Source organism: Dipodomys spectabilis, unplaced genomic scaffold, assembly GCF_019054845.1.
Source record: "Dipodomys spectabilis isolate Male_0828 unplaced genomic scaffold, ASM1905484v1 ptg000125l, whole genome shotgun sequence".
Taxonomy (NCBI): domain Eukaryota; kingdom Metazoa; phylum Chordata; class Mammalia; order Rodentia; family Heteromyidae; genus Dipodomys; species Dipodomys spectabilis.
In genome coordinates this window covers 4,033,074-4,058,922 of record NW_024870802.1, presented here as the reverse complement: position 1 = coordinate 4,058,922, position 25,849 = coordinate 4,033,074, and the positions used below count along the sequence as shown (strand labels likewise).

The following is a 25,849-nucleotide window of genomic DNA, read 5'->3' as shown; positions in this document are numbered from 1 at the left end:
GGAAAAGATCAGATAATGTGATGTTAGGAAAATGAACCCTTAGATATGTATTTTAATGTTTTTTTCTTTCATGCATTTGTTTCTAACGCATTTATAAGATTATTTCTTTGTTGCTTTGTATGTCCCTCCCCCACAGTATAACCCCTGCTTTCACTATATTTGATGTCAGTATAACTTGTGGAGGAGATGGGGAAAAACAAGTCATTTAAGGATACAGGTGGACCTGTTGCAACAATGAGAAGTACAAGTTGTCATGTCGAAAACGAGCTTTACAACGTTGGTGGGGGGGGGGGGGGAGGGAGAGGATTGGGGGGGAAGGCTGGGAAGGGAGGTGAAGGGTAAACAAAGGAGGAGGCTGCAATGCTTGATAAGAAATGTACGCATTATCCTGCCCATGTAATTGTAACCCCTCTGTACAGTATGTTCACAAAAAAATAAAATAAAATAAAATGAAAAAAAAATTACCATACTGATGCAAAAATGAATGATCTGTTGTACTATCTCTAGCCACTCAACCCTCACTAGCCCCAAATAATTCTTTATATTGCTTTCTGATTTCAGAACACGTTGTAACATTGTGGTTACTATACTGTTTTGAATACTCATTTAAAATTAGAATTAGATGAAATGCCAGATCTGAAAAGGTCTGATCTTCTATTTAAATCTTTATTTCCCCTGTCCTCTGAAAAAGGAACTGGCTTTACTCCTGGACTAGAAATTTCCATGATCTTTCAATATTACCACATTCTTGCAGCACGGCCCTTTAGTTTAAACAAATACTTCTAATAAATTCTTGATCAGACCTAAACATTAAGCACAAACTGCTTGAGACTTACAAAAATCTCTCTGATGTTAGGAAATCACTTTACATGAAACTTGGAATTCTACTTCCTATTAGGCCAATCCCCAGGAGTGAACTATTCGTACAGATTAGAATGAACACATATTAGTAACAGGCACTTAAATGGCAGAATTCCTGCCTTATAATAACTGGCCCATTCCAGGGTGAGCTTAACAACCAAATATAACCTTTTAAAAGGTAACTCTAATGCCTGAACACAGTGACAAACAACATTCTACACCTTGTGCCAAATTATCCCTCACCAACTGCCATCAGAAGCACACTGCTCACCCACCTCAGCTCTTCCCAAGTACTGCAGTCACTAGCTCCCTTTCACCAAAACACAAGCAACAAATATAAACATACTCTTTCTTAAATCTTCATTCACCCGAACATCTTAGTGGCCATTTTTTACTATCACAGTCAGAAGACATTCCTGAGCAACAGAAACACAGCCAAAGCCAACAGAAAAGCCACAGCTTGAACTCTGTCTCCAGCATCTCTCATCCTGCCAGGATGCTAACATTAAGGCTAAAAGCCAAAGTCTGGAAGGTACGTGAAGGTTCCTTCTAGCTCTCTGGAAGAGTTAACTCTAGGTAAGATCTACTCTCTCCATAAAATCATACTAAAGCCACAAAGGAACCAAGATGTTGCCTACATTTATGATGAAACCAATATGGGGGGAGGGGGAAGGAAAGAAAAATCAAGTCAACGTCTCTACTTGGAATAGTCGGTGGGTCTCAGTTCTAAGAACAAACCAAATCCATTAACACCAAACCACAAAAATGCACACCAAGCTAGAAACCTATGTTACATATTTTGCTGTTTCTTAAAGGCCACCAAACAGGAATATTCTTACCCAGCTCTGAGGAGTGCAGGAATAACAGCATCTTCCAACAAATGGTCTTTTCCGGCTCATGAGGCTTTCTTTCCATTTTAACGTTGCAGATCTGAAGAAGGTGGGTCTAAAACCACAGTCACCCTAATGAAGATTTAGGAAAAATAGAGTCTAAATGGAAAGAGAATTATACTTATCTGCTTGCTCTCTAAAACTAAGATTTCATTATGTTAACCAAAATAAGCCAAGCAAAGAAAGACAAACACCACATGCCCTCACGCATATGTAAAAGGCAAAAAAGTTGGCCCAGGAGAATTAGAGTAGAATAATGGCTGTTGGCTAGGCAAGTTGGTAAATAAAGTTTGGAGAATGGGTACAATTATATAGGAACATTGTATTCTTGTGGTCCAGGGCACTGTAAAATTAAACTCAAGGCGTCTAGTACTGGAGTAATGTCAACAGATTTTTTTTCTTTTTAGATTTTGTTGTTGTTGTGTTTGTTTTCCAGATAGGGTCTTGAGCTTTTGCCTGGGCTGGTCTCAAACTGTGATCCTCCTATCCCTACCTCCCAAATAGCTTGGATTATATAGGCATACACCACCACACAATGATAACTTATTATACACTCCTCAATCACTAGAAGAGAGCATTTTTGAGTAGTTCTTTGTTTTGTTTTGTTTTGGTCGTGGGGCTTGAACAATGGGCCTGAGCACTTTCACTCAGCTCTTCAGCTCAAGGCTAGTGCTCTACCACTTGAGCTACAGTGCCACTTCTGGTTTTCTCTGGTGGTTTATTGGAGATAAGAGTTTCATGGACTTACTGCCCGGGCTGGCTTTGAACCATGATCCTCAGATCTCAGCCTCCTGAGTAGCTAGGATTACAGGCATGAGCCACGGGCACCTGGCCCATTTTTGAATATTTCTAAGACAAGGAAATAATCATTGTTCGAAATGACGGATTAGTCCTGATTGAACACTTGCACATTGTATTACATGTGTTGAAATGAGACACTGTAGCCCCATGAATACGAACAATTATCATATTAAAATGTTTAAATGCCTTACATAATGAGCACTTTCTTCTACAGCTTAAAATATTTTACTTTAATGAAAAAGAAGATAAACATAGTAACATTCCTTTATTATATCAAGTGGCAGTAAAGGCTGGCATTTAAATTAAAGCCATTTTGCTACATTAGGGCAAAACCCTGCTCTGTTGTTCTAAAAGTTTTCTTTGAACTTTGAGCTCATTAGTTGCTCAAATCCTATTGATATAAATCATTTTTTAAAAAAATAGAATGCCATATTATATGAAAATAAGGAAAACAGTACATAACAGAACATGTTTTTTATACTAGATTCATACAAATTTTTCTCATATTTAATTTTTAAAGTCTACTTCCATTATTCATGCTTATTAAATAAAAATTATGGAGAGTAGCTACCAAGAGAAAAGGAAAATAATCTCTTTATAGACAATTACATGACCCAAAACAACTACTAGGGTCCCTCCCCCCAGGCAAAAGTGTTTTTGCTTTTTAACATAATCTCCATACTTCAAATTTTGTATCCAATTTTTCTTCCCAATTATAACAATACCATAAAAATATCTATAATTGTTAGATTTTATAATCTCCCTTCTAACCATTGGAGGCAATTTCTGCAACAAATAATCTCTATTTCATATTATGTTGCTGTGATAACACTGAAATGAACACTGCTGAGCTAAATTAGGCTTTTCTCTCAAACTTACCCATTCTTCACTTGCATGTTTACATCGACCGAGGCTGTATTCTGAAGAATTGGGCAGATAAGAAACATCTATTGTGCCAAGGGTCAGTGCAGACTCATCCATGTCCCAGAATGTAACTCCCAAATCATGTGCTGTAAGAAATATATACCACTTAATGAGGAATCCAGAAAGTTAATACTGCAGTTCTAGATTTTGACTTGTACATTAATTGTTCCCCAGTAGGCTAACAAATGAATTGGTAGATTTCTACTCGATTGAGTTACACTGTAAAAACTGCCCTTGATGAGTTGGCATGAACTCAGTGAAAATACCCAGACTGGAGAGATGGGCAGTGTCATATTTGTATCTTGAATACTAACGTTACAATTCATGTGTCCTTAGATTTCTTCGACAAAATACCTGTGAATACTCACTTGCAAATGTGTAATTAGGTATAATAATTATAATAAATATAATTGTGCCCAGAATACAACAAATAATTATCTCATTGATATTAATAACTAAATAATTCTCAGAGAATAAAGAAATGCATTTATTTAACTCAACAAAGTACATGCATACACACAACTTTTAAGATTATGAGCTGGGAATTTTCATGCATGCACACTTATGCAGCATAAAATGGACAAAAGAAATTAAGGTATCTCCATAAGTTTCCCACTTAAAATGAATTAAGCTTCTTAGTTTCCATAACATGATGTAAAAGCAATGGTCTTTGTACAAGACATCCTCAGAGCTATACAAGAGAAGCACATCATTTACAAACATCTCTGGCTTTTAAGTTTTCAATCTTTTCAATAAGTCTCTTCTTAGCCTAAGGGAAAATATTCACTGGAAGCAAACTCTAAAATAGATATTAATGCACAATATTAAAACTTTCTGTCTCTATCCTCTAGTTTAGCTTTGAGCAATTTCTCACCTGGATTACTTAAAATCCTTAAAAAAAATCACCTCCATGTAGCAGAGCTCTGGGAAAGGTATATTCTAATTTCTTTTCAATTACCATATGGAGTTGCTACAGTAACTATGAACCTCAGTCTAACTCTTCTGTCCTTGACATATTACCCATAAGTAACAATGTATCACCACAGGCCCTAGGAAGAAGAGTAAAGCTGTACACACGGAACAAAAATTCTGCTTTAGCATACAACAGTGTGAACACAAGCTGCCTCCTGGTATGTGGGGGGGGGGGGGGGGGGAGGGAGTAAGGAGCTAGCAGGGAAGCAAAAGAGAGACAGGAGGGAGAGACAGGTGCCAATAGGAAGTCCATGCCTTGCTCCTCCTCCCTCCCCAAAGAGTTTACAAGGGAGAAAGGGGGGGGGGGGGGAGAGGAGGAGGAGGAAAGGGGGGAGGGGGGAGAAGGGAAGGAGGAGAAAGAAGAAGAAGAGGAGGAGGAGGAGGAGGAGGAGGAGGAGGAGGAGGAGGAGGAGGAGGAAGAGGAAAAGGAAGAAGAGGAAGAAGAAGAGGAGGAGGAGGAGGAAGAAGAAAAAGAAAATAGAGGACCAGCTTTTAAGTTTTTTGGGTTTTTTTGGCCCGGTCGTGGGGCCTGAACTCTGAACCTAGGCGCTGTCCCTCAGCTCTTCAGCTCAAGGCTAGCACTCTACCACTTGAGCCACAGTGCCACTTCCGGCCTTTTTCTTTTTGCTTATGTGGTGCTGAGGAATCGAACCCAGGGCCTCAGGCATGCAAGGCAAGCGCTCTACCACTGAGCCATCTTCCCAGCCTCCAGCTTTTAGGTTTAAACACACACACACACACACACACACACACACACACACGCTGGACTCCTACGCCTCGGTTTCCACACGCACACGCACACGCACACACACACACACACACGCTGGACTCCTACGCCTCGGTTTACACACACACACACACACACACACACACACGCTGGACTCCTACGCCTCGGTTTCCCCCGGTTTACACACACACACACACACACACACACACACACACACACACACACACACGCTGGACTCCTACGCCTCGGTTTCCCCCTCTGGAAAATGGGCAGAATGCTCCGCATCCTCGTTGGGCTGCACTAGGAGTGGCTAACTCGTACCCAGCACGTGACACGGGTGCCCGCCCGGTCTCACCAACGTGGTGCCCCCCCCCATCATCCCAGCCCGGTCTCACCAACGTGGTGCCCCCCCCCCGATCATCCCCAGCCCGGTCTCACCAACGTGGTGCCCCCCCCCCCATCATCCCCAGCCCGGTCTCACCAACGTGGTGCCCCCCCCATCATCCCAGCCCGGTCTCACCAACGTGGTGCCCCCCCCCATCATCCCAGCCCGGTCTCACCAACGTGGTACCCCCCCCCCCCGATCATCCCAGCCCGGTCTCACCAACGTGGTGCCCCCCCCGATCATCCCCAGCCGGCTGCTCTCGGCGCTGTACCCGCTCCGGCGAGGCTCCGGCCCAAGCCCTGGGCAGGTGTCCGGCCCGGCTGGGCTTTGACCTGCCTGTCCCGCCCGGCTGCGCCCGGCCCCCGCCTCGGGAGCTGCAGGGAGAGGAGGAGCCGGGGAATCGCACCGCGGGGATGCGGCCAGGCACCGGGGCGAGGGGGCGACCACGCACCTGTCCCAGCGCTGCAGCGCTCCGGCGGAGCGGCCTCCCGCACCCGCCCCGCCCCGAAGCTCCGCCCGCAGCTCCGGCCTCCGCGGCAGCTGCCCGGACTTGAAGCAAGTGCTTGCTGCAATGTCGCTCCCTGATGATGCAACCGGCTCCGGGAATGACGTAGCCAGAGCTGCTAGTGACAGGCCAGGAGCGGGCCAGGGCTGAGAGTGAGGGGCGGGCCCTGGGCTTGTGTGGGGCGGGGCGAGGGGCGGGGCGAGGGGCGGGGCCAGGTGGCCTGGTGCAACGTGGTAGATCTGAGTGTGCGTGTGTGTGTGTGTGTGTGTGTGTGAGAGAGAGAGAGAGAGAGAGAGAGAGAGAGAGAGAGAGAGAGAGAAATCTGGGGCGAAGGGTATAATCGGGATTTGTATTTGCTGGCTGGGAGGGGGTGTATGGTGCAGTCTGGGGACTGGTATCTCCTGCAGGTCTGTCTGTGTATAATATGGAAATTTGTACCTCTCCCAAGCTCAGCTGGGCCAGGAGTCTGATCATACATGATCTGCCCTTTGATGACATTTGTAAGAAGATGCAAAATTGATTAGGATGAGGGCTGCCGAGATAGTGAATATCTTGTATGATTTCTGTAAGAGGAGCCCAGCCTCTGGAAAATGTGGGATAGAAAAGGAAAAACAAAGACCCAAAGATACAAAGCCTCAGTTAGGCAGGAGAAATGATTTTGGTTTTTTTTCTTTCCTTTGAAATATTATACATATAGTACCTGATTTATACTGTACATTTAGTAAATAATAATACATTGTATTCTGAGATTCTGAAATGTACATTTCAAATGTTCTCACCACAAAAAAATCATGGTTTTTGAGGTAATGGTGAGTTAATTAATCACTTCACCTCATATTCATAAATCAAATTACTCATACTTTGTAACAGATTTGTCATTTTATAAGTAAAGCATATTTTTCAAACGGCTTAAAGTCTGTGCCAAAATTTGTCTCCCTTTAGCCATTTGAACAGAACACTGTGCAAGAAGAGACTCTTTGGCAATATTAATCATGCCACCGACAAAGCCAATGGCACATTTGCAATTTAAAAGGGAAATGATAACCTTTTGCTTGCACTCAGGCCACAAGCATCAAAGATGAACTAGGAACTGAGAAAACAAAGATGACTAAGACAATCTCTGTCCTCAAGCCTCTGCCAACAGCCCTTGTCCCCACTGCACGAATTAGCTCCCATCCTCTGCTCAAACCTTTGCGCGCCTCCATCCAATTAAAACCCATCCAAAGCTCTCTAAAGCACACATGTCTCAGTTTGAAACACAAGTCTGACACACAGGCTCCCATTTTTCTCACTCCTCTCCAGCAGGAGGCACTACCCCTCTGATTGTTCTGGGACAAGCCACAGTCACTCATATTTCTAACTTCGCTCATGTTATTCTCTCCCCAGATTGTAAAGCTCCTGAACTAATTCCCCAAGTCTTCCCTCCTATCTCCAGGCCTCAATTATCACACTTTCCTGTGAAATTTCACAGATAAGCTATGGCATCACATCATGAGTCTTTCTCAATCTGTGTCAGACTTTCACAGGATTACAAACTCATCTACCAGGGACTTGTTTCAATCTAATTATCATTTCATTCCTTGATATAGTAAAGAGCTCAACAAATACTCCAGCTGAGAAACAGCAAGAATTTCTTTTCTTGGACTTGCTACTTCTGTGTATGGGGGATACTTCTTTTTCCCCCAATGCAAATATCCTCTTCTTCTGAAAAATCCCAAACAATAGAAGTGAATATTCCTATTTTTTTAAAAGATATTGACCTTCTTGAAGTCAAAGTCCCTGTCTTTACCTTAGCAACAAGCCCATACCTAGTTCTAAATGACTATATATTGAGAAGAATAAAATAAATTACAATTCCAAACATTCCAAGGTATTTGTGTACAATTACTGGCTCCTAACAAAGAAAAAAAAGATGGAGAGAAAAAAAATACAGAAAAAGCCTTAGAGTTTGAATCACTGCTACAGGGCCAGTAAAGAAATGGAGAAAAGTGAGTATCATAGAAATTTTTAAAAAGTAAGCTAGAGGGGAAAATTGTCTTTCCATAAAAGTCACATACAACTCTTCATTAACACTTACTGAACAAGGTTATGCCCCTGTAAATGTGGACTGATTGCATGCCAGGTATTTCATGTTGCTTAATGAAATTGTTTTGGAAACAGATGACACCTTGGTATTCTAAGTGACACCCTCAGTAATCTAAACAATAATTTCTAGCTAGCCAGTCTAGCCAACCAAGATGGAGCAGCAGGACTCAATTTACTGTCCCGCTTAAAGAAACTGAAAACAAACAGACAACTATAAAACAATGGCTTCCAAACATTAGATCATGTAGCTTCTCAAGACAGGAGTCCCAGGGAAAGGAAACAAATGAGCCCTGTAATTCTCTGAGTTTATCACCTAGAGTGGCCACACTGTAGCACAGAGAAAAACATAGAAATCTTCTGAGTTGAGGAGCTAAAACTGGAAGACCAGGAAGGCCAAAATAGCTGGACTTGGAAATGAAGTTACAGAAATTAGGAAACCACACAGAGAGAGAGGGAAACATGGAGATCGTCAGAAGATCTCCATCCGCTCTCCAGCAGATGAGTGTAGATATATGAGGAACCTGCCCAGATCAGGGCAGAGCAGCTTATAAAGAGAAGATGCAACAATTTAATTCTTTCTGTTTTTACAAATCACAGCAGAAAGATATTCCATGATCTTATATAAATGACCATGAACAGTGCCCAATCCTGGCACTTAGAGTGCAAAGATCTAAGACTAGAAAATTGTGATTTGTGTCACAAATGATCTCACAAAAGGAGCAGGGCAAATTAACCTTACAGAAAGTTCTACTGTGGTCCAAAATTAACAAACCTTCAAAAGCCATCCTCCTAGAGGATCAAACTATTTCTAAGAACAAAGAATCCAAGAACCAAGCACAAGAATGCGTATAGATAATCAAAACAATCAACATCTAACAAGATAAAATCCTTAATGGTACTGAATCAAAACTGTAGATGTATTAAAAAATACAGGAAAAAAAATAATCACCCAGGGGCTGGGAAGATGGCTCAGTGGTAGAGTACTTGCCTTGCATGCATGAGGCCCTGGGCTCAATTTCTCAGCACCTCATAAGAAAAAAGAAAAAAGCCAGAAGTGGCACTGTGGCTCAAGTGGTAGAGCACTAGCCTTGAGCTGAAGAGCTGAGGGACAGCACCCAGGCCCAGAGTTCAGGCCCCACGACTGGACCTCCCCCCAAAAAAAAAATCACCCATACTGAGAAAGTGGAGGGAGACCTAGGAAATCTATTGTTTGGAAGAGTCCTAGAAATAATAAATGATAGAAGTAGACAAGGACATGCTAAGCACCAACATGGAAAATCTTTTAAACATTAAAAAAAAAATCCAAACCGTCTAGTGATTATAAAATCATAGCCATTTTATATGTGCATACACACATGCAGCTGATTCACAACAGATTAAAAAGGAGAGCAAAGAATGTTAAAATACATTACAAACTACCCAAAATGAAATTGTGAGAGAGGAAAGACTAAAAATAAAAATAAACAAAGTATTAATAAACTTAGTATACATGCAATTGGTGTCCTTGAAGGAATAAAAAAAGAAGACAAGGACTCATTTTTACACACACATATTCACACACACACACACACAATGAAAGAATTCATTAGCAGAGGGCTCCCATAGAAAATAGCCTCATAGAAAATGCCACTGTGGTCCTACTTAACTCTTAAGAGACGGTCCCTGAGGAAATAAAATTGTTAAAGGGAAAATGTTAAAGTACTTCAAGCATCAAGAAAATGCTACTAGCTTGAGGGATTAATCTATATAAAGGAATTAAGATCTTTAGAAAACATACGTAAGAAGAAAAATAATTTTCTTTTTTTTTCTTTTTTGTCGGTCATGGGGCCTGAATTCTGGGCCTGGGCACTGTCCCTCAGCATTTCAGCTCAAGGCTAGCACTCTACCACTTAAGCCAAGCACCACTTCTGGCTTATTCTGCTTATGCGGTGCTGAGGAATCAAACCCCGGGCCTCATGCATGCAAGGCAAGCTCTCTACCACTAAGCCACCTTCCCAGCCCTAATTTTCTTATTTTTAAATCCTTTCAAAAGCTAATTGGCAACCTATAACAAAGTTTTGAAACCATATTTTATAGGGATTACAACATATGTACAAATAAGAGATGTGGTAATAAAACCATTTCTAGAAAGAACAGACAGAAAGTAGCAGAGAAAGGATCTAAATCCAAGCCTTTTTGCTTAGTAATTTCTTGCCAATCAATCACAGTGCTTTCCTTGCAGTCCACCTTCAGTAGGCCTCTTCAGTCTGATCCAGACTCCTTGATCAAAAACCCACCTGACCACATTTGTTCCTGCAGCTACAGTTCCACTTGCGTATCATAGCATTTCTCCACAAGAATATTACGAGAACACTGTTGACTGGCTTGCAAACATCCAATGATAGAGAACCTATGACAATTTCTTTGATCTAAAAACAGTACTTAAAAGTTTTAAATGCTAGACTTGACATGATTTATTCCCATAGGCTGTACTCCTCATCTCCTTCTTTCTTCTCCACTCTGATCCTTTTGCTTATTTATTTAATCCATATTTACAAAACCTCTACTTCACACCAGGCACTCTGCCATAGATACAATCTTGATCTACACAGCTCAACCCTTCCCCACTTACAGCTTACAATCTGGAATACTTACTCAACTCCTGCTTAGTAATTGTTTCCAGAACGATTCAAAGGTGAATGTAAAATTCTTTGGTCTGTGGCTTCTAGAATTCACTGAGCTGACTTGGAGCAGCACTGACATTCAACTGTCCAACATCTAGTTTCTCTCTCTGATTTTGTTGGGGCAATTCCTTGCCCAGCACTGAGTGAAGAATGAAATCAAGTATAGCAGCCAATCATGATAATCTTGTTCTCTAAATCATAACTTCCCTGCAGCCAAGCCAATCCATGTTCCAGCACAGAGCCATGTGACCTCGGGCAACCCTGAGTATTTGTAGAGCTCTTCTTTCCAAATAAAAGGGAGCAGACACAGAAAGTGCTGCTCATTTATTCCCACTTAGTGTGCAGCATGTCTATTCCCATGCCCCTAAGTCAAACACCTCTGGATTTCATCAAATCCCCACCTATTTATATTACTACCATCATGACTTCTGTGAGTGTTGAGCAAATGCATTTTTGAATCCTATTTAATTTTGAGCACAGATCTTGACACTACAATGACTCAAATAAATAGAGATAGACACAGAGAGAGAAAAAATAGATAAGAGTTTAGAAATAGTCCCTGTTGATGTATCATGCTAAGGGCAGGTAATGGAAAGGAACTTAGACTGTTTTTGTTTTTTTTTGTTTTACAAAAAATGACATTAGGCCAAAAGAGGATGACCTCTCAGACACATTCAGCACACCAAAGGCACAATAAGGGCTTTATTGAAATGTAAAGCTGCTTGATTAGTAAATTAAGCTTCAAATAGGAAAAGGATGATTGGAAAATTAGGTTTGGTGTTCACTGAAAATGTCTATAATTTCACCCACCCTTGGGCTACTAACTGTATACCCACTATAAGTATATATATAATCAATATTGTATATAGAGAGATGTATAGAATCTATACATAAAGAATTAATTGATTTATAGAATCAATATTCAATTTTTCACAATTCAAAGCAGCAAATAATATGTATTGGCTTTCTTCTAGAGAAAGTAAGACTCTCCCAAATGGTGTACCATGAAAACTGGGCTCTGCTTACAACATCCAAACAATTTACTTGGCCCTGAGTTATGGTACCCATGCTAAAATATCTGTGATATTTTCTCTTATATATCTACTTGCTTCAGGTCTTAAAGTAGACAGAACTGTGGCTTATTACAGTGAAAATTTCCTGGGTCTGCGGACAAGGCACACTGAGACCTCATCCTAGAGAGGAGATGTGAGGACATAGCCCAATAAAATGAAGACGAGGAAATTTCCCCCAATACCGAAGCTAGTTATAATGAGGCATAACATACAAAGAATTCACCAAGCCCATATTCAACTCATATGTACACTGAGGATGGAGGAGTCTGTAAGGCAAAGCTGTTGGAACAGCAGTCACTAAGAAGGGCTATCAGATACACTTGAGCCAAGCACCAGATGGTCAGATTCTTGGGAGACCTGCCCTGATATTATCTAAAAGGACAGGGTACTGGGCAAGGTTTAACTCCTCAGGAAAGAAGCCCAGCAGGAATTATCTAGGTTCCAGGTTTTCAGCCTCCAGTTGTGCCTCAAAGCAGGGTAAGAGTGTTTGAGAAGTGCTGAGGCCTAGGGCAAACAGGAGGATAATTGTTTTTAATGAGCCTGTATGCTTTTAGAAAAAAAAAAAAGTAAAGAAACTATGCTTGGCATCAATAACTCATGCTTGTAATCCTAGCTACTCAGGAGGCTGAGATCTGAGGATCACCTCAGATGAAGTCCATGAGACTCTTATCTCCAATTAAACAGCAAAAAGCTGAAAGTGGAGCTGTGGTCCAAGTGGTAGAGCACTACCCTTGACCAGAAACATTCAGGGACAATGCCCAGACTCTGAGTTCAAGCCTCAGGAGTGGCACCAACAATAAAGCAACTATTTGCTCATTCTTAAGAAACGAAAGGCATTTCTCCCTTTTTCAAGGCCGTAGCTGGGCTCCCGGGTTTTAAGTCCCAAGGGCCCCAAGCCTTTGAGAAAGAATTGCCTTCACAGCCTTTGGTGATAAAAATCCAATAACTGAGAAGCTGCTTCACTGGGGTCAGTAGCCAAGAACACAAGACATCAATGGAGTTGGGCTGGATTGTATGAGGAGAGGATGCTTTGAAGGAGCTAGAGGTAACATAGTCCAGGTACTTACAAAGGTACAGGGCTGAGGGGTCTGACTGGGGTTTAGGCATGAAGTTCTCCTATTGGATTCAGGGCCAGGGATGCAGTACATCTCAAAAGAGGATGAAATGGGACCAGTGTGAAGAGTGAGAATCCAGAGGTTTTGGAATCTCAGGGAAGGTGCCAAGTGTTGTGTGTGTCATGGAGAGAATGGAGCCTCATATACCACGCAAGGCCCAGGCAAGGACAAAAACCAGCTTGAACTGAGCCAGCATCTCTGCATAACACAAGCTTCAGGTAAAGAACAGGCTCAAAAATGTTCACTAGGGAATTAAGGTATGTTTTTCTGAGACGTTTAAAGACCAGTTAATTCAACCTTCATCCATCCAACCTATGTTGACTGAGAGCCTTTTTTTTTTTGAGCCATGCATCTTGCTATGTGCTGAAGATGTATAGATGAAAATGCTATCAGGTGCCAGTGGCTCATCCCTACAATCCTGTCTACTCAGGAGGCTCAGCTCTGAGGATCATAGTTCAACGCTAGCCCAGGCAGGCAATTAATCAGTCAAAAGCCAGAAGCCAAAATTTGTCTCCAATGATAAAACACTGGCCATGATTGAAAAGGCCTAGTGAGAACATGAGACTGAGTTCAAGCCTTAGTACCAACACATACAACGCCTCCCCATCAACACACACACACATACCCAAAAGATGAAGATTTCCCCAATGAATCCTACTCCTTGTGAAATTAATAGTGCAGTGGTATATGGCTTTAGGAATGGACAGGAGGAAGAAAGACAATAAACAAGTAAACAAAGAAAGAAAATGGCACTGAGGAATTTAAACTGCATTAGTCACAGAGGTGAGTAACCTTCAAATGATCATAGAGGGCCTCAAAATGGAAGGATAGGGAGCTACACTGAGCCGGGAGCTCAGAGAAAACCCATCCAGGAGACACCTAGAATGCCAAAGCCCAGTGGGAGGGCAGAGCTTGGCAGAGAGTGAGAACTGAGCCAAGGCCAGTATTGCAGGAGAGACATAAACAGAAAGTGGTAGGCAGCAAGCATGAAAAGCCAGAAGGGACCAGATAAAGCCGTAAGATGTTTGGAAACATAATGATAAGTTGTTACATGTGTCATAAATACTATAGAGGAATTTACACACCTTTACCTAGTAAGGGTAGGTAAGGATGAATGACATACAAACACACGTCTGTAGGCTTGGTTAGTCTGGAAGATGGGGAGGCACCTGGGAGGTCCTCAGGGGCCCGCCTGGGGTAAACTGGCAGTAGAAGATCTTGGTAGGAAGTAAATCTATTGTGTGAGTACCCCTTTATCCAGCGCTAAGGATCAAGCATGGCCCTAAGCAAGCCTTTCTGTCAGTCTTGAAACCGCCAGGAAAACACAGTCCCACGCCAGACAACTCAGGACTGAAAGGGTTTAACAAGGTCCTGGAAGACCTGTAAGGGCAAATGTGGGGGGTGGTGAAGCAACTCGGGGATTAGTAACAACACAAGATTACTGCCCTCCCTAGGGCTGGAGAGACAGGGCCAACTGGGACAAAGGAGAAGAGTCTGCCCGGGAGGAGCCTAAAAACACAGAGCCACCACCTGAGCAAGGGGGGTAAACCCTGGCATACCCACTTTCTGCTTTCCTACCACCTTTCTGCCCTTCCTGTTGGCGGGAACAAGCTGTAGAAGAAGCCCTGAGACATAAATCTACAGTGCTACCAAGCTGGAGAATGGAACAGGGAAGGATGGTGACTAAGTCGAGAGGGACACGAGGCACCCAAGCTTCCTAATAATCTCATGGGCAAGGACAATTAACACCTCCGTTTTCCAAAGAGGAACCTGAGTGCACCAGGAAAGGTCACGTGAACCCAGACAATTGCAGACTTGATAGTTCTAGCTGATTACAGAGCACAGGCAAATAAATGCTTAGTCATGCATTCAGCCTAGCTGTAGACATGAAGGCATCTTATTTCTGGAAGAAGAAAGCTAACATGGACTAGAGGTATGTTCAGAGGACCTTTTCTACTGTTCTATCACCTGATATAAGTCTATTGGGTACTGACAGCATATTGAGCAAGTGGCCCAAGCTCTGATTGTAAGAAGCAAGGCCTTTCCTTGATTTGACAGCCCATGCCCACCTGCATCTCTCTACCTATCAACATGGCTTTTCATGACATCTTAAATCCCTCCTCATTCTCACCTTATGCTCTTTCCTTAGCAGACTAGGAATCTAGGAGTCATTCTGGCTTTCTTCCCATACCCAATCCAACGCTGGCTCCCAGTAATTGCACCTCCTAAATTGTTCTAAAGCTTTTGCCCACCTTTCTTCCTGGCTATCTGTACTCTCCTTATACAAACCACAGCCATCTGCGCAGAGCTCAGGGGTGGGGGTAGGGGCTCATATAATGATTTAGTGCCAGGATTTTTCATGTCTGGTTTTCCACCCACTGCCCTTAACGTCCCCTCCTACACATCAGCCAGAACGAGCATGTGAAACACAACAAGGACTGTTCCTAAACTCTCATTTCTTTTCCTCATTCAACAACCCAGCTGAGTGCAGTCCTTTCAATTATTCCTTATAACATCAAGACAAATACTGAAGTTGTGTGTGTGTGTGTGTGTGTGTGTGTGTGTGTGTGTGTGTGTGTGTGTGTCTTGGTACTAGGGCTTGAACTCAGGGCCTCATGCTTTCACTTGACTTTTCTGCTCAAGGCTGGTGTATTACCACTTGAGCCACAGCTCCACTTCTAGCTTTTGGCCAGTTGATTGAAAAGAACAGTCTTGGAGTCTTTTGAAGAACCTCCATACTGCTTTCCAAAGTGGTTGAACAAGTTTACACTCCCACCAGCAATGCAGTAGGATTCCCTTCTGGCCACATATTAAGTGAAGTAAGCCAGGCCCAAAGCTCCCATGGTTTCTCTTATTTGCAACAACTAGTATATGTGTAGGACAAGCAGAAAAGGCCAAAAGCTATGTGCATATGACTATATAAGATGATGTTAAGTGAAATGAACCCTAAGATAGGGACACAAATATCTTTTTTCTTTCTTGTTATTGTTTCTAATGTATTTATAAGGTTCCATGTGATTTTTTTGTTTTTTTTTTTGTATGTTCCTTCCCCATGGTATAATCCCTATTTTCACTGTATTTGATGTTGGAACATCTTGTATATATATTTCTCTAATTGGGGGAGGAGAAGGAAAAAAACAAAATGCTTAAATAAGGATTTAGGTTGACCCATTGTAACAATGAGATGTATAAAACACTATGTTGAAAATGAACTTTAAAACCTCGGCGGGAGTTGTGGGGGTAGTTGTGGAGGTGGGAGGGAAAACAAACAAAGGAGGAGGCAACAATGCTCAATAGGAAATGTACTCATTACCTTGCTCATGTAACTGTAACCTCTCTGTACAACATTATTACAATAAAAAATGTACAAAAAAAAGAAAGAACAGTCTTGGGGTTTTTGTTTTGTTTTTGTTTTTGTTTTTTGCCTGGGCTGGCTTTAACTTTGATCCTTGGATCTCAGTCTCTTGAGTAGCTAAGATTGCAGGTATGAGCTACCAGTGACCAGTTCAAACACTAAAGTTTTAAACATGGCCTCTGCTATCTGGTGTGGTTTGTCCTCATTGACCACTGCTTCTACTCACCTTATTTCTCTCTAAAAGGAGCCACCCTGGCTTTCTTTCAATTCCTTTATAAAAATAGTGCCCTCCTCTTGCTCATGGGAATCCCTTTGATTGCACTGTTTCCCTACACATGCACACACACACACACACACACACACACACACACACACACACACACACATCTCACTTCTTTTCTCTAATTCACACTTCCTAATGCAGCTCAAATCTTACCACTTCATTAAGACCCTTACTGATCACTCAGATTGAGTCCCTTGTCACACACTTCTCTCCCAGGGGATCTATCATGGTTGTAATGAAATACTCAGTTGTGAAATTAACCATTTCATATTTGCCTCATATGTGTCATTCTTGAAGCCTCCCATTCCCATCCATTTCATTCATTCCTAGCATGGAGCAATGCCTTGTACAAACCAGGTGTACAGCTATTTGGCAAATATCTACACACAAGACATGATTGAATGTAATAAAAGAGACTGTGAATGGCTCTCAGAACTGTCATCTTGTATGGACAAGTGTACAACTGTAGAAATAGAAGTGTTCAAGGAGGGGATGTATAAACTGTAACATTTTGAGCAGTCAATACTTTGTGAGTCTCTGGGAAGTAAGGTACACAAGCTTGATAGAGAAGTAGGCTCAGATTTCCCATCTGTTCCCTAACCCTATTTCCTTAGTCAGAACTGTAAGAGAAAACAAAGGCCAAGGTCCTCAGTTGTGAGCAGCAGCACAGGGTGGGGGAGTAGTCCACGGTGAAAGAGAATGCCACAGAGCTAAGCCAAGCAGAAGCTGGAAGTAAACACATCTGCCCAGTGCACCCAAAGGAAAGAACTGGAAAATATACTTCAAAGGAAGTGCTAGACATTCTTGCTTTTCTCTTTCCTCCCAGAATTAGACTTCATCAAAAAGGACAGAATTTTCATGAAGAGGAGAAACAGAATTACTTTACATTTAGATTATTTTCTAATGAGTCCAAAGCAAATAGAACCTCACTCATTTATCTAATTGGGAGGAAGATGAATCAAAATTCAACAGAGGCTCACTTTCGAACTACTTCTAAAGGAATTTAATTTGGTTATTTTCAAGGGCATATAAAGGCTCATAGATTTCTCTCTTTGGGAAACTTTATTCTCTTGTGTGTTTCAAATGTACTCTGTAACTAACATCTTTGCCTTTAACTCATGCATTTCCCAAAGGAAATGGCTTCCAAAGTAAAGAATTCATCCATTTCTAATTATCCAAAATAGTTTATATAAAGAGCAAAATCCTAAATATAAAGTGCAAGCACAATTAACTGTGGATTTAGTCAGATGTATCCAGCTGTTGGTCTCCCATAGAGAACTGATAGTATTCTGACAGGCTTTCCATCACACAAAATCACAGGGTGCAGTACCTGTCTGACTCCATTTTTTTTCTACTGGTTGAATGGATCATGGAGTCCAACTCTTCACTTCAGGTAAATTACACCTTCACCCCATTGCCATCACACATTGGTTTTACTTATAAGATAGAAAAAAACCCCACACCTTCCCCATTTCGTTGATGAAATGTTACTCTTTCCTGAGGTTGTCAGTTCTGTGGGAGGATCCCCACTTCATTTCCATAAATCAACAGACATTTGTCTTGTTTTGTTTTGTTTTTTGTTTTGGGTCCGGTTGTGGGGCCCGAACTCTGGGCCTGGGCGCTGTCCCTCAGCTCTTCAGCTCAAGGCTAGCGCTCTACCACTGGAGCAGCCACAACGCCACTTCCGGCTTTTTTTCTTTTTGCTTATGTGGTGCTGAGGAATCGAACCCAGGGCCTCATGCATGCAAGGCAAGCACTCTACCACTGAGCCACCTTCCCAGCCCCAACAGACATTTGTCAATTGCACACTCATGACCACTTCAGTGAATGGATGAGTTAAGTAAATATTAATATCAATCATGTTGGTTTTTCTCCAGATTAAGTAAGTCCTTAAAGGACAGGCCATCTCAATTTCTAGGTCACGTGTTCATTAACTGTTGAATAAATACAAATTAGACGAAGAGTGAATTCTATCTGAACACACATCAGTGGATCAAATCCTGGAATGAATGAAAGTTTAACCTCCCAGGGACAAGGTTTAGTTGACCTTCAGCTCTTGAGAGTTGAGACATGTTTTATATACACAGTGTAAATTTTTAATGATGACAATAGCTACAAAAATCCAATTGCCTAGTTTGTTAGTTAACCCCATTTTTTTCTTTTTTCTTTTTTTAGCCAAAGTGACTCTAGCCAAATCCTAATTAAACAGCAGTCAGTTGGCTTGCTTCTGCAAGTGACCTGTAAGTTTTTCTTAGTCTCAAACCAGAAGTGAACATATAGGAATCCTATTATTATTTAGGCATGTGCTTCAAGGTCGCAACATGGCTGCTGTTCAGGCATATCCAAAATTACAATTATATCCAGTAATTACATCTCAACAAACTGCCTGATCTAGAGTTGTGGAGGAAGGAGGCATGTAAACTTCATTTGTGGTTTTTAATCTCTCAGTGCCTCATTTTCCTCTTCTGTAAAACAAAGATAATCACAATACCCACTTTATAGTGTGGCAAGGATTAGGGGTTAAAATACATAATGTCTTGAGATGGGGCCTGACTCACAGCTATCATGAGAGATCTTGGGAAAAACGTCTCCCCTAAAAGGGGGATTAGACATTATGGGTCCATATATCATAATTAATAAGGTCTAATGCACCGAAGGGTGGCAATAGTTTGAAATAATATATTATATACTTAGGAAAGAAGGTTTGCCAGGCACCGGTGGCTCATGCCTGTAATCCTCGTTACTCAGGAGGCTGAGATCTGAGGAGCATGGTTCAAAGCCAGCCTGAGCAGGAAAGTCCGTGAGACTCTTATCTCCAATAAACCGCTAGAAAACCGGGAGTAGCACTGTGGCTCAAGTGGTAGAGCGCTTGCCTTGAGCTGAAGAGTGCAGGGACAGCACCCAGGCCCAGAGTTCAAGCCCCATGACCACCAACAACAACAACAAAGAAGGTAAAGAATCCATTAGCTTCATTTAATCATCCTACAATGTATAGGTATGTATGGAAACATTACCTTGTGTATCATAAATATGTTTGATTTATCAATTAAAAAGAATCAGTGATTGAAAGCAAAGTCCAAAAAATAGCCAAATTTATATTTTGTTCTTTTAACAATGTTTGAAGCAAGATAAGACGAAAATGTTACTTCTGTGATGTTGTTTTGTGTGTGTGTGTGTGTGTGTGTGTGTGTGTGTGTGTGTGTATGTGTGTGTGTGTTGCTGAGGATCAAACAACCCAGATTCTTTACCTATGCTGGACAAGAGCGCTCCTGTATGCAATAAGCTATATCCCAGCCCTACTTCTTCTGTGGTGGTTTGAGTATAGTTTGCCTGCCTGGACTGGTGCAGAAAGTTAATCAGCAAAGTCATATATGTCAGTGGTGGAATCTTAAGCCAAGGATGATGCTTAGGGGTGGGACCCTTGGAAAGTAATTTGATTGAGAAGGTAATTACAATGCAGTCTTCCCTATGTTGGATTCTTTAATTACAGGAACAAGGAGAGAAACCATAGATTCATAGGCATGTGCTCTCTATCCCTTGCCAGGTGATATCCTATGCTACCACAGGTCTACGTTCTCAAGAAGGCTATTAGCAGATGAGGTCTCTAGACCCTGACCTCTGGGACAGAGCTAAATTGACCTCTTTTCTTGAGAAGTTAGTCTGCCTCAGGTATAATGTTATAATGACAAGGGGTTGATTAAGGTGTACTTCCAATAAAAGGTTTTGAAAGTAATGAAGATGATAGAAGAGGAGGGAAAAAAGAGGAGTCATCCAAATGGATTAAGATAGGTAAACCAAAGGCATACTGTTACCCTTAAGTAAGCTGAGTATGTAGGAGTGCCTTGCAACCGTGGCTAGTGTGAGACTATTATTAGTAATTGTGGGGAGACTTAGAGTAACTGATAGTATCTAAGACTTCTTTTAAGTCTCAAACAGGAGAAAAAAATACTATCACTAAGATTCCCTGTCTGTGCAAAGACTGAGACAGAAAAGAAATGCTAATTATAGGAACCAGAGCTATGAATTCTGAGTGACCCCAGGGATTCAAAATACTGCTTATCTATTGGTCTTCTGTTGCTGCAAATTTATTAGAGGTTTTCAGATTACATTAACTGATTTTCACCTTAAGTGCTCTACGTGGAGAAACAAATAAAAGCTCTTGGTAAGGAATGATTTCAAGAGGTAATGACATGCTGGGTGAGTTAGGGGCACTGTGAGGAGAAAAATCCCAGGAAAAGAGGGCCCAGTCCAGGGGGTGGTGTGAGAGGCTTGCCACGCCCAGAGCTGCAACTTCAACAAGGTCTGAGGGCCCCTGTCATTCCTGCTTCCAGTGGTGACCAATGCCAGCCAAGACAGGAAGAAAGAATAACACTATCTCCAACAGAGAGAGAGCAGAGGATCTGGGTGCCAGTGGCTCAGACTTGTCATCCTCACTCCTCAGGAGGCTAGGATTCAGAGGACCATGATTCAAAGCCAGCCCAGGCAGAGAAGTCCATGAGACTCCATATCCAAAATAATCAGCCACAAGCCAAGCTTGAGGTATGACTCAAGTGGTAGAGTACCCTCCAAACAAATAAACAAACAAGTATGAGGTCTTGAGTTCCAATCCCAGTACTGGGTTGAAAAAGTTCTAAAATGAGGTGTGGATCTGGCTTCATTTCTCTCCTATTATGGTCTCAGATTATCCCCGATCTTAGTTGCACCCTGCCTGAGGCCTTAAACTTCGACCTGCTTCCACCCCTGTCTGCCTTACCTCCCACAGTGCCTCTGTCCTCAAAGACATCTCCCTGTTCCGGGACCATTCCAAGTCCAGCCCTGGCTCAGGCGCTTTATGTTTCTGGTCTTGTCTGCCAGAAACATTCCTTCTCAAGATAGGTGCATGGCTGATTCATTCTTATTTTTAGCTTTTAGCTCCATTAGCAACTTTCTGTCCCTTGCCTTGTCATTTTCTTCTACCTCATTTTATGTTATTTATAGTACTTATCATCAAACATCAAATAGATGTTTTCTGGACAGAGAAATGAATGTTCATCATGGCTATAATTCATTGAGGATTTACTCTGTGCAAGTTTAAAAGCTATAGGTTTATTTGTTTTCATTTGTTTTGTCGTTGTTTTGTTTCTTAACTATGATCTCACTCATTATCCCCATGGTCTAGATTGATGTCTTAGAGAGGTTGTACAACTTGCCCAATTCCACAGCTCACAGGAAACCAAGACATACTCCCACATCAGTGGCTTATGCCACCAGTAATCCTAGCTACTCAAATGACTGAGACGAGAGGATGGTGAGTCAAAGCAGCTTGGGCAAGATAAGACTCATCTCCAATTAATCACCAAAAAGCTACGTGGCTCAAGTGGTAAGAGTGCCAGCCTCTAATGTAAAGCTAAGAAAAAGTACCCAGACACTGAGTTCATACAAGTATACTCACACACTCGCGCACGTGCGTGCATACACACACACACACACAAGAAACCAAGACCTGATTTGAACCAATGTGTGTTTGTCTCATACAAAAGTCAGTACATTGAGCCAGGTGCTGGTGGCTCATGCCTGTAATCCTAGCTACTCAGGAGGCTGAGATCTGAGGATCACGGTTCAAAGCCAGCCCAGGCAGGAAAGTCTGTGAGACTCTTATCTCTTAACTACCAGAAAACTGGAAGTGGCACTGTGGCTCAAGTGATAGAGCACTAGCCTTGAGCTGAAGAGCACAAGGACAGCACCCAAGTCCAGAATTCAAGCCCCATGACTAACAACAACAACAAAAAAGTCAGTACATTATTTTCAGTATAGGGTCAGAAAGTAAATACTTCGGGCTTTATGGACAATATTGTCTCTTCCACAAGTGCTCTGTCCAGTTGCTGAGTGAGAAAGACCACAGAAAGTACATAGCTGATCTGTGGAATTGTGTTAGTATGATTTTATTTACCACACGGGTGATTGGCAGGTCTGGGTCCAGGTGCCCAGATGACCAGTCCTTCCTTAAGCGCTCATTTTCTATCTAGGGGGTGGAAAGAAGGGGTGAGGCAGAGTTAAAGACGACCTTAAAATACATGTTCTATGAGCAGGCATGTCTTCAAATAAGGAAGATAGCAAGTAGTAACTGCTGAGTTAAAAAGGCAAAACAGAAGATGAATTCTTATGGGATTTGGGACTCTATTGATCTAATATTGTGTTTGTTTGTTTGTTTGTTTGTTTTAGAGAGAGAGACAGACAGAGAGAGAAAGAGAGAGAGAGAGAGAGAGAGAGAGAATACTGGAACTTGAACTCAGGGCCTGGGCACTGTCCCTTAGCATTTTTGCTCAAGGCTACCATTCTACCACTAGAGTCACAGCTCTACTGCTGAGGTTCTTTTTGTTGTTGTTGTTTTCTGGGGGTTTTTCTTGTTGTTTGCTGGTTGTATTTGTTTTCTTGTGGTTACCTAGAGATAAAAGTCTTCTGGACTTTCCTTCCTGGGCTGGCTTTGAATCATGATTCTCAGATCTCAGCCTCCTGAGTGGCTAGGATTACAGGCATGAGCCATCACAGCTGGCTGCATGTGACTCTTAAATCCTAAGCACAGCTATAGGAAATACATTGAAGACTGCAGTGCTCAGTGTTTGACTGGAGAGGTAAACATAGTTCCAAAATTCTTCATCCTGAACTCTTATCCCCCTGCCATGAAGTCAGGCCTCCATGGTTCATGCTGGCATCACAGTTGCTGTGGGCATCCACACCGAGAACCTGGGAGAGATGATGCCCCTTGGTGCTGTCAGTCTCCCAGGAGCACACGTAGAGTTCACCTGTCCTCGGTCCTGTACGGTCACAGTGGTGCCCAAACAAGGGTATCTGTGGGCCTCTGGTTTCCAGAGAGTCCTTTTCTTTGAGGGCGAGAGGCAACCTCCTCAAAGATGGGCCAAGTCAACCATCTGGTGATACAAGGGACCCAGGACCCTACTTCAAAGAAGGACTAGGGCAGCTCTGGCTTGACCAGATATGAGGGAGATGGAAGAAGGAAGTGACTTTGGAAGGGATAGCAAAACAAATCATTTTCAGAGACTTGATTCTCTCTGAGGTAGGAAGGAAGATGGAGGGGGGGGGGGACTAGTTTAATGTCACTGGATTTCAATGCAGTTTCAATTGCTTTCCTATATTCTGAGCACTAGTCTCGTCACTAATGTGTTAATGTTTTACAGAGGGGAGGCCAAGTGACTAGCAAGAATCTAAATAGGAATGCTACGTTTTTTCCATTCTGCTCTGGGCTGCTGCAGACTGGAATTCACATTTGCACAAAGGAGAGGGCATTTTGTAATATGTGTAAATATATATAAGCATATATGTAAGAATGTATTTACATATATGTAAATATGTAAAAATATATTGTGTGCATTTACATGTATGTATACAAATACAAATGATATACATACATAGATATTTAAGTCACAATGCCAAATAGAGTTCTGACACACTGTAGAAGCTTAATAAAATAGTATGCATTTACAGCTCTTTATGTACTTTCTCAAATTAAAGTAGCTTGATCCTACAGTTCTTGATTAAAACGATCATTTTGTCACCCAGGGCACATTTGGAAATATCTAGAACTATTTGGGAATCATCACAAAGGAGGCGAAGGATCTTCCTGATCTCCTGGGTTGAGGCTGGGATATTGTCAAGCATCCTGCAATGCAGAATCTCATGATAAAGAATTATTTGAAATCTGGGGATATGGATTCATGAGGCAAAGCCCTTGCCTAGCATGCAAAAGGTCCTGGGTCCAATCCTCAGGATTGCATAAAAATAAAAGGAGAATCTATCTGAACTAACATGTCCATAGTACCCGAGGCCAGAGATTCTGATCTGATCTACCACATTTTACACTCATCTGTAAAAACCAAGGGCCAGGACCACACTACTGGTTGCTGGCCACTCAACATAAGAGATCCCTCCTACTTGCCCATTGCTCTGACCACAGTCTCAAGCTGCTGATCAGCTAGAAGGTTGTATGTTGTAAGAAGAATGAGTTCAGCAGGAAAGATTGAGTCTAAGCAAACCACACACAGTTATGTAAGCTCAAGTGGACCACACCTGTTGCTCTTCAGCCAGGACCGGTTTCAGAGGATTAAGACACCAAGACTTAGAAGACAGAATTTTCCCCTAGACATCGATTACTGCTACCTACCAGCTGACACTCCCACTCTGCTAACTAAACACAGTACTCAACTCAAAGAATGGCAAGTTAAAAATACAAGCAAGGATGAATCATAGTAGGTCAAAGTAGAAATTGCCAGAAATGGATTCGTCATTTGCACTACCATGATCATCAACTTTTGACCTCATATGTGCCAAGAGATATATTGGGTCTTGAAGACATGGGCAGAGAGAAAAGGTAATGACTACCAGTATCAGGTATAAGACCCCTAAGCAGGAACTTTTCCTTTGCAGTTACCACATCACACAAGGGAAGATTGTCAACAAGAGTAAAACAAAACCTGCATTATGGGTGAATAACTGAGCTCAGCAAGACTTCCTTTTCTTTTCCTTGGCAGTAATGGGGTTTGAACTTGGGACATACACACATTAGGCTGGTGCTCTACTGTTAAGCCATGCTGCTAGCCCTTGCTTATAGTGGGTTTTTCTGAGACAGGGTTTTGCAAACAGTCAGTCTGTAATTACCTATTTTAGGCTTCCTGTTGTTGCTAGGGTGACAGGCACACACCCTTATGTTAGCTTTCCTCTGTGGAAATGGAGTCTCATGGACTTTTCCACCCAGGCCAACTTGGAAGCCTGATCATGATCCCCCAGCATTTTCAGCATCCTTAGTAGCTAGGATTACAGGCATGAGCACCAGCAATTGGCAAGACTTGCTTATTTTAAACAACTTCTAACACAGAAACATCTAACTATAGCCCAAGAACTTAAACGTTACCACTTAGATAATTTGGATTTGGCTTTCCTGGTAAACATTTTCTTTTATTCATGAAGGTCTGTGGGAACCTGGCTAATATCCTGGACCATGTTTAAGACACTAGGATAGCCAGATGCATTCGAGACTTCATGTAGCCAGGGAAGATGCTAGGACCTGAGGCTCTGGGAGCTCAGCAGGTAGCTACAGAATGCTACATTTTGGCCACCCCTCAGTCAGGGTACAGGCATCTTTTGAAGTATTTTGTGAACTGTATCTAAAATGGAAGCTGGTGACCTGGATTAAACACAACTCCGAAGATCAACTTT

At 42.1% G+C, this 25,849-nt stretch overlaps 1 protein-coding gene across 4 annotated transcripts in view; it reads right to left on the bottom strand.

Moving 5' to 3' along the window:
• Gpam (glycerol-3-phosphate acyltransferase, mitochondrial) overlaps positions 1-25,849 on the bottom strand; it is a 67,782-nt gene that overhangs the window by 34,967 nt on the left and 6,966 nt on the right. For 2 of the 4 annotated variants that reach the window (XM_042689660.1, XM_042689664.1), the window contains exons 1-3: positions 6,012-6,123; positions 3,432-3,562; positions 1,701-1,823 (exon numbers count right to left, since the gene is read on the bottom strand). In XM_042689660.1, coding sequence (XP_042545594.1) covers positions 1,701-1,823; positions 3,432-3,533 — 225 coding nt within the window. In that variant the 5' untranslated portion in view covers positions 3,534-3,562; positions 6,012-6,123. Of the gene's footprint in view, positions 1-1,700; positions 1,824-3,431; positions 3,563-6,011; positions 6,124-10,784; positions 10,903-25,849 lie in introns of those variants that run through there. The other 2 variants (XM_042689661.1, XM_042689662.1) reach the window with 2 other exon arrangements.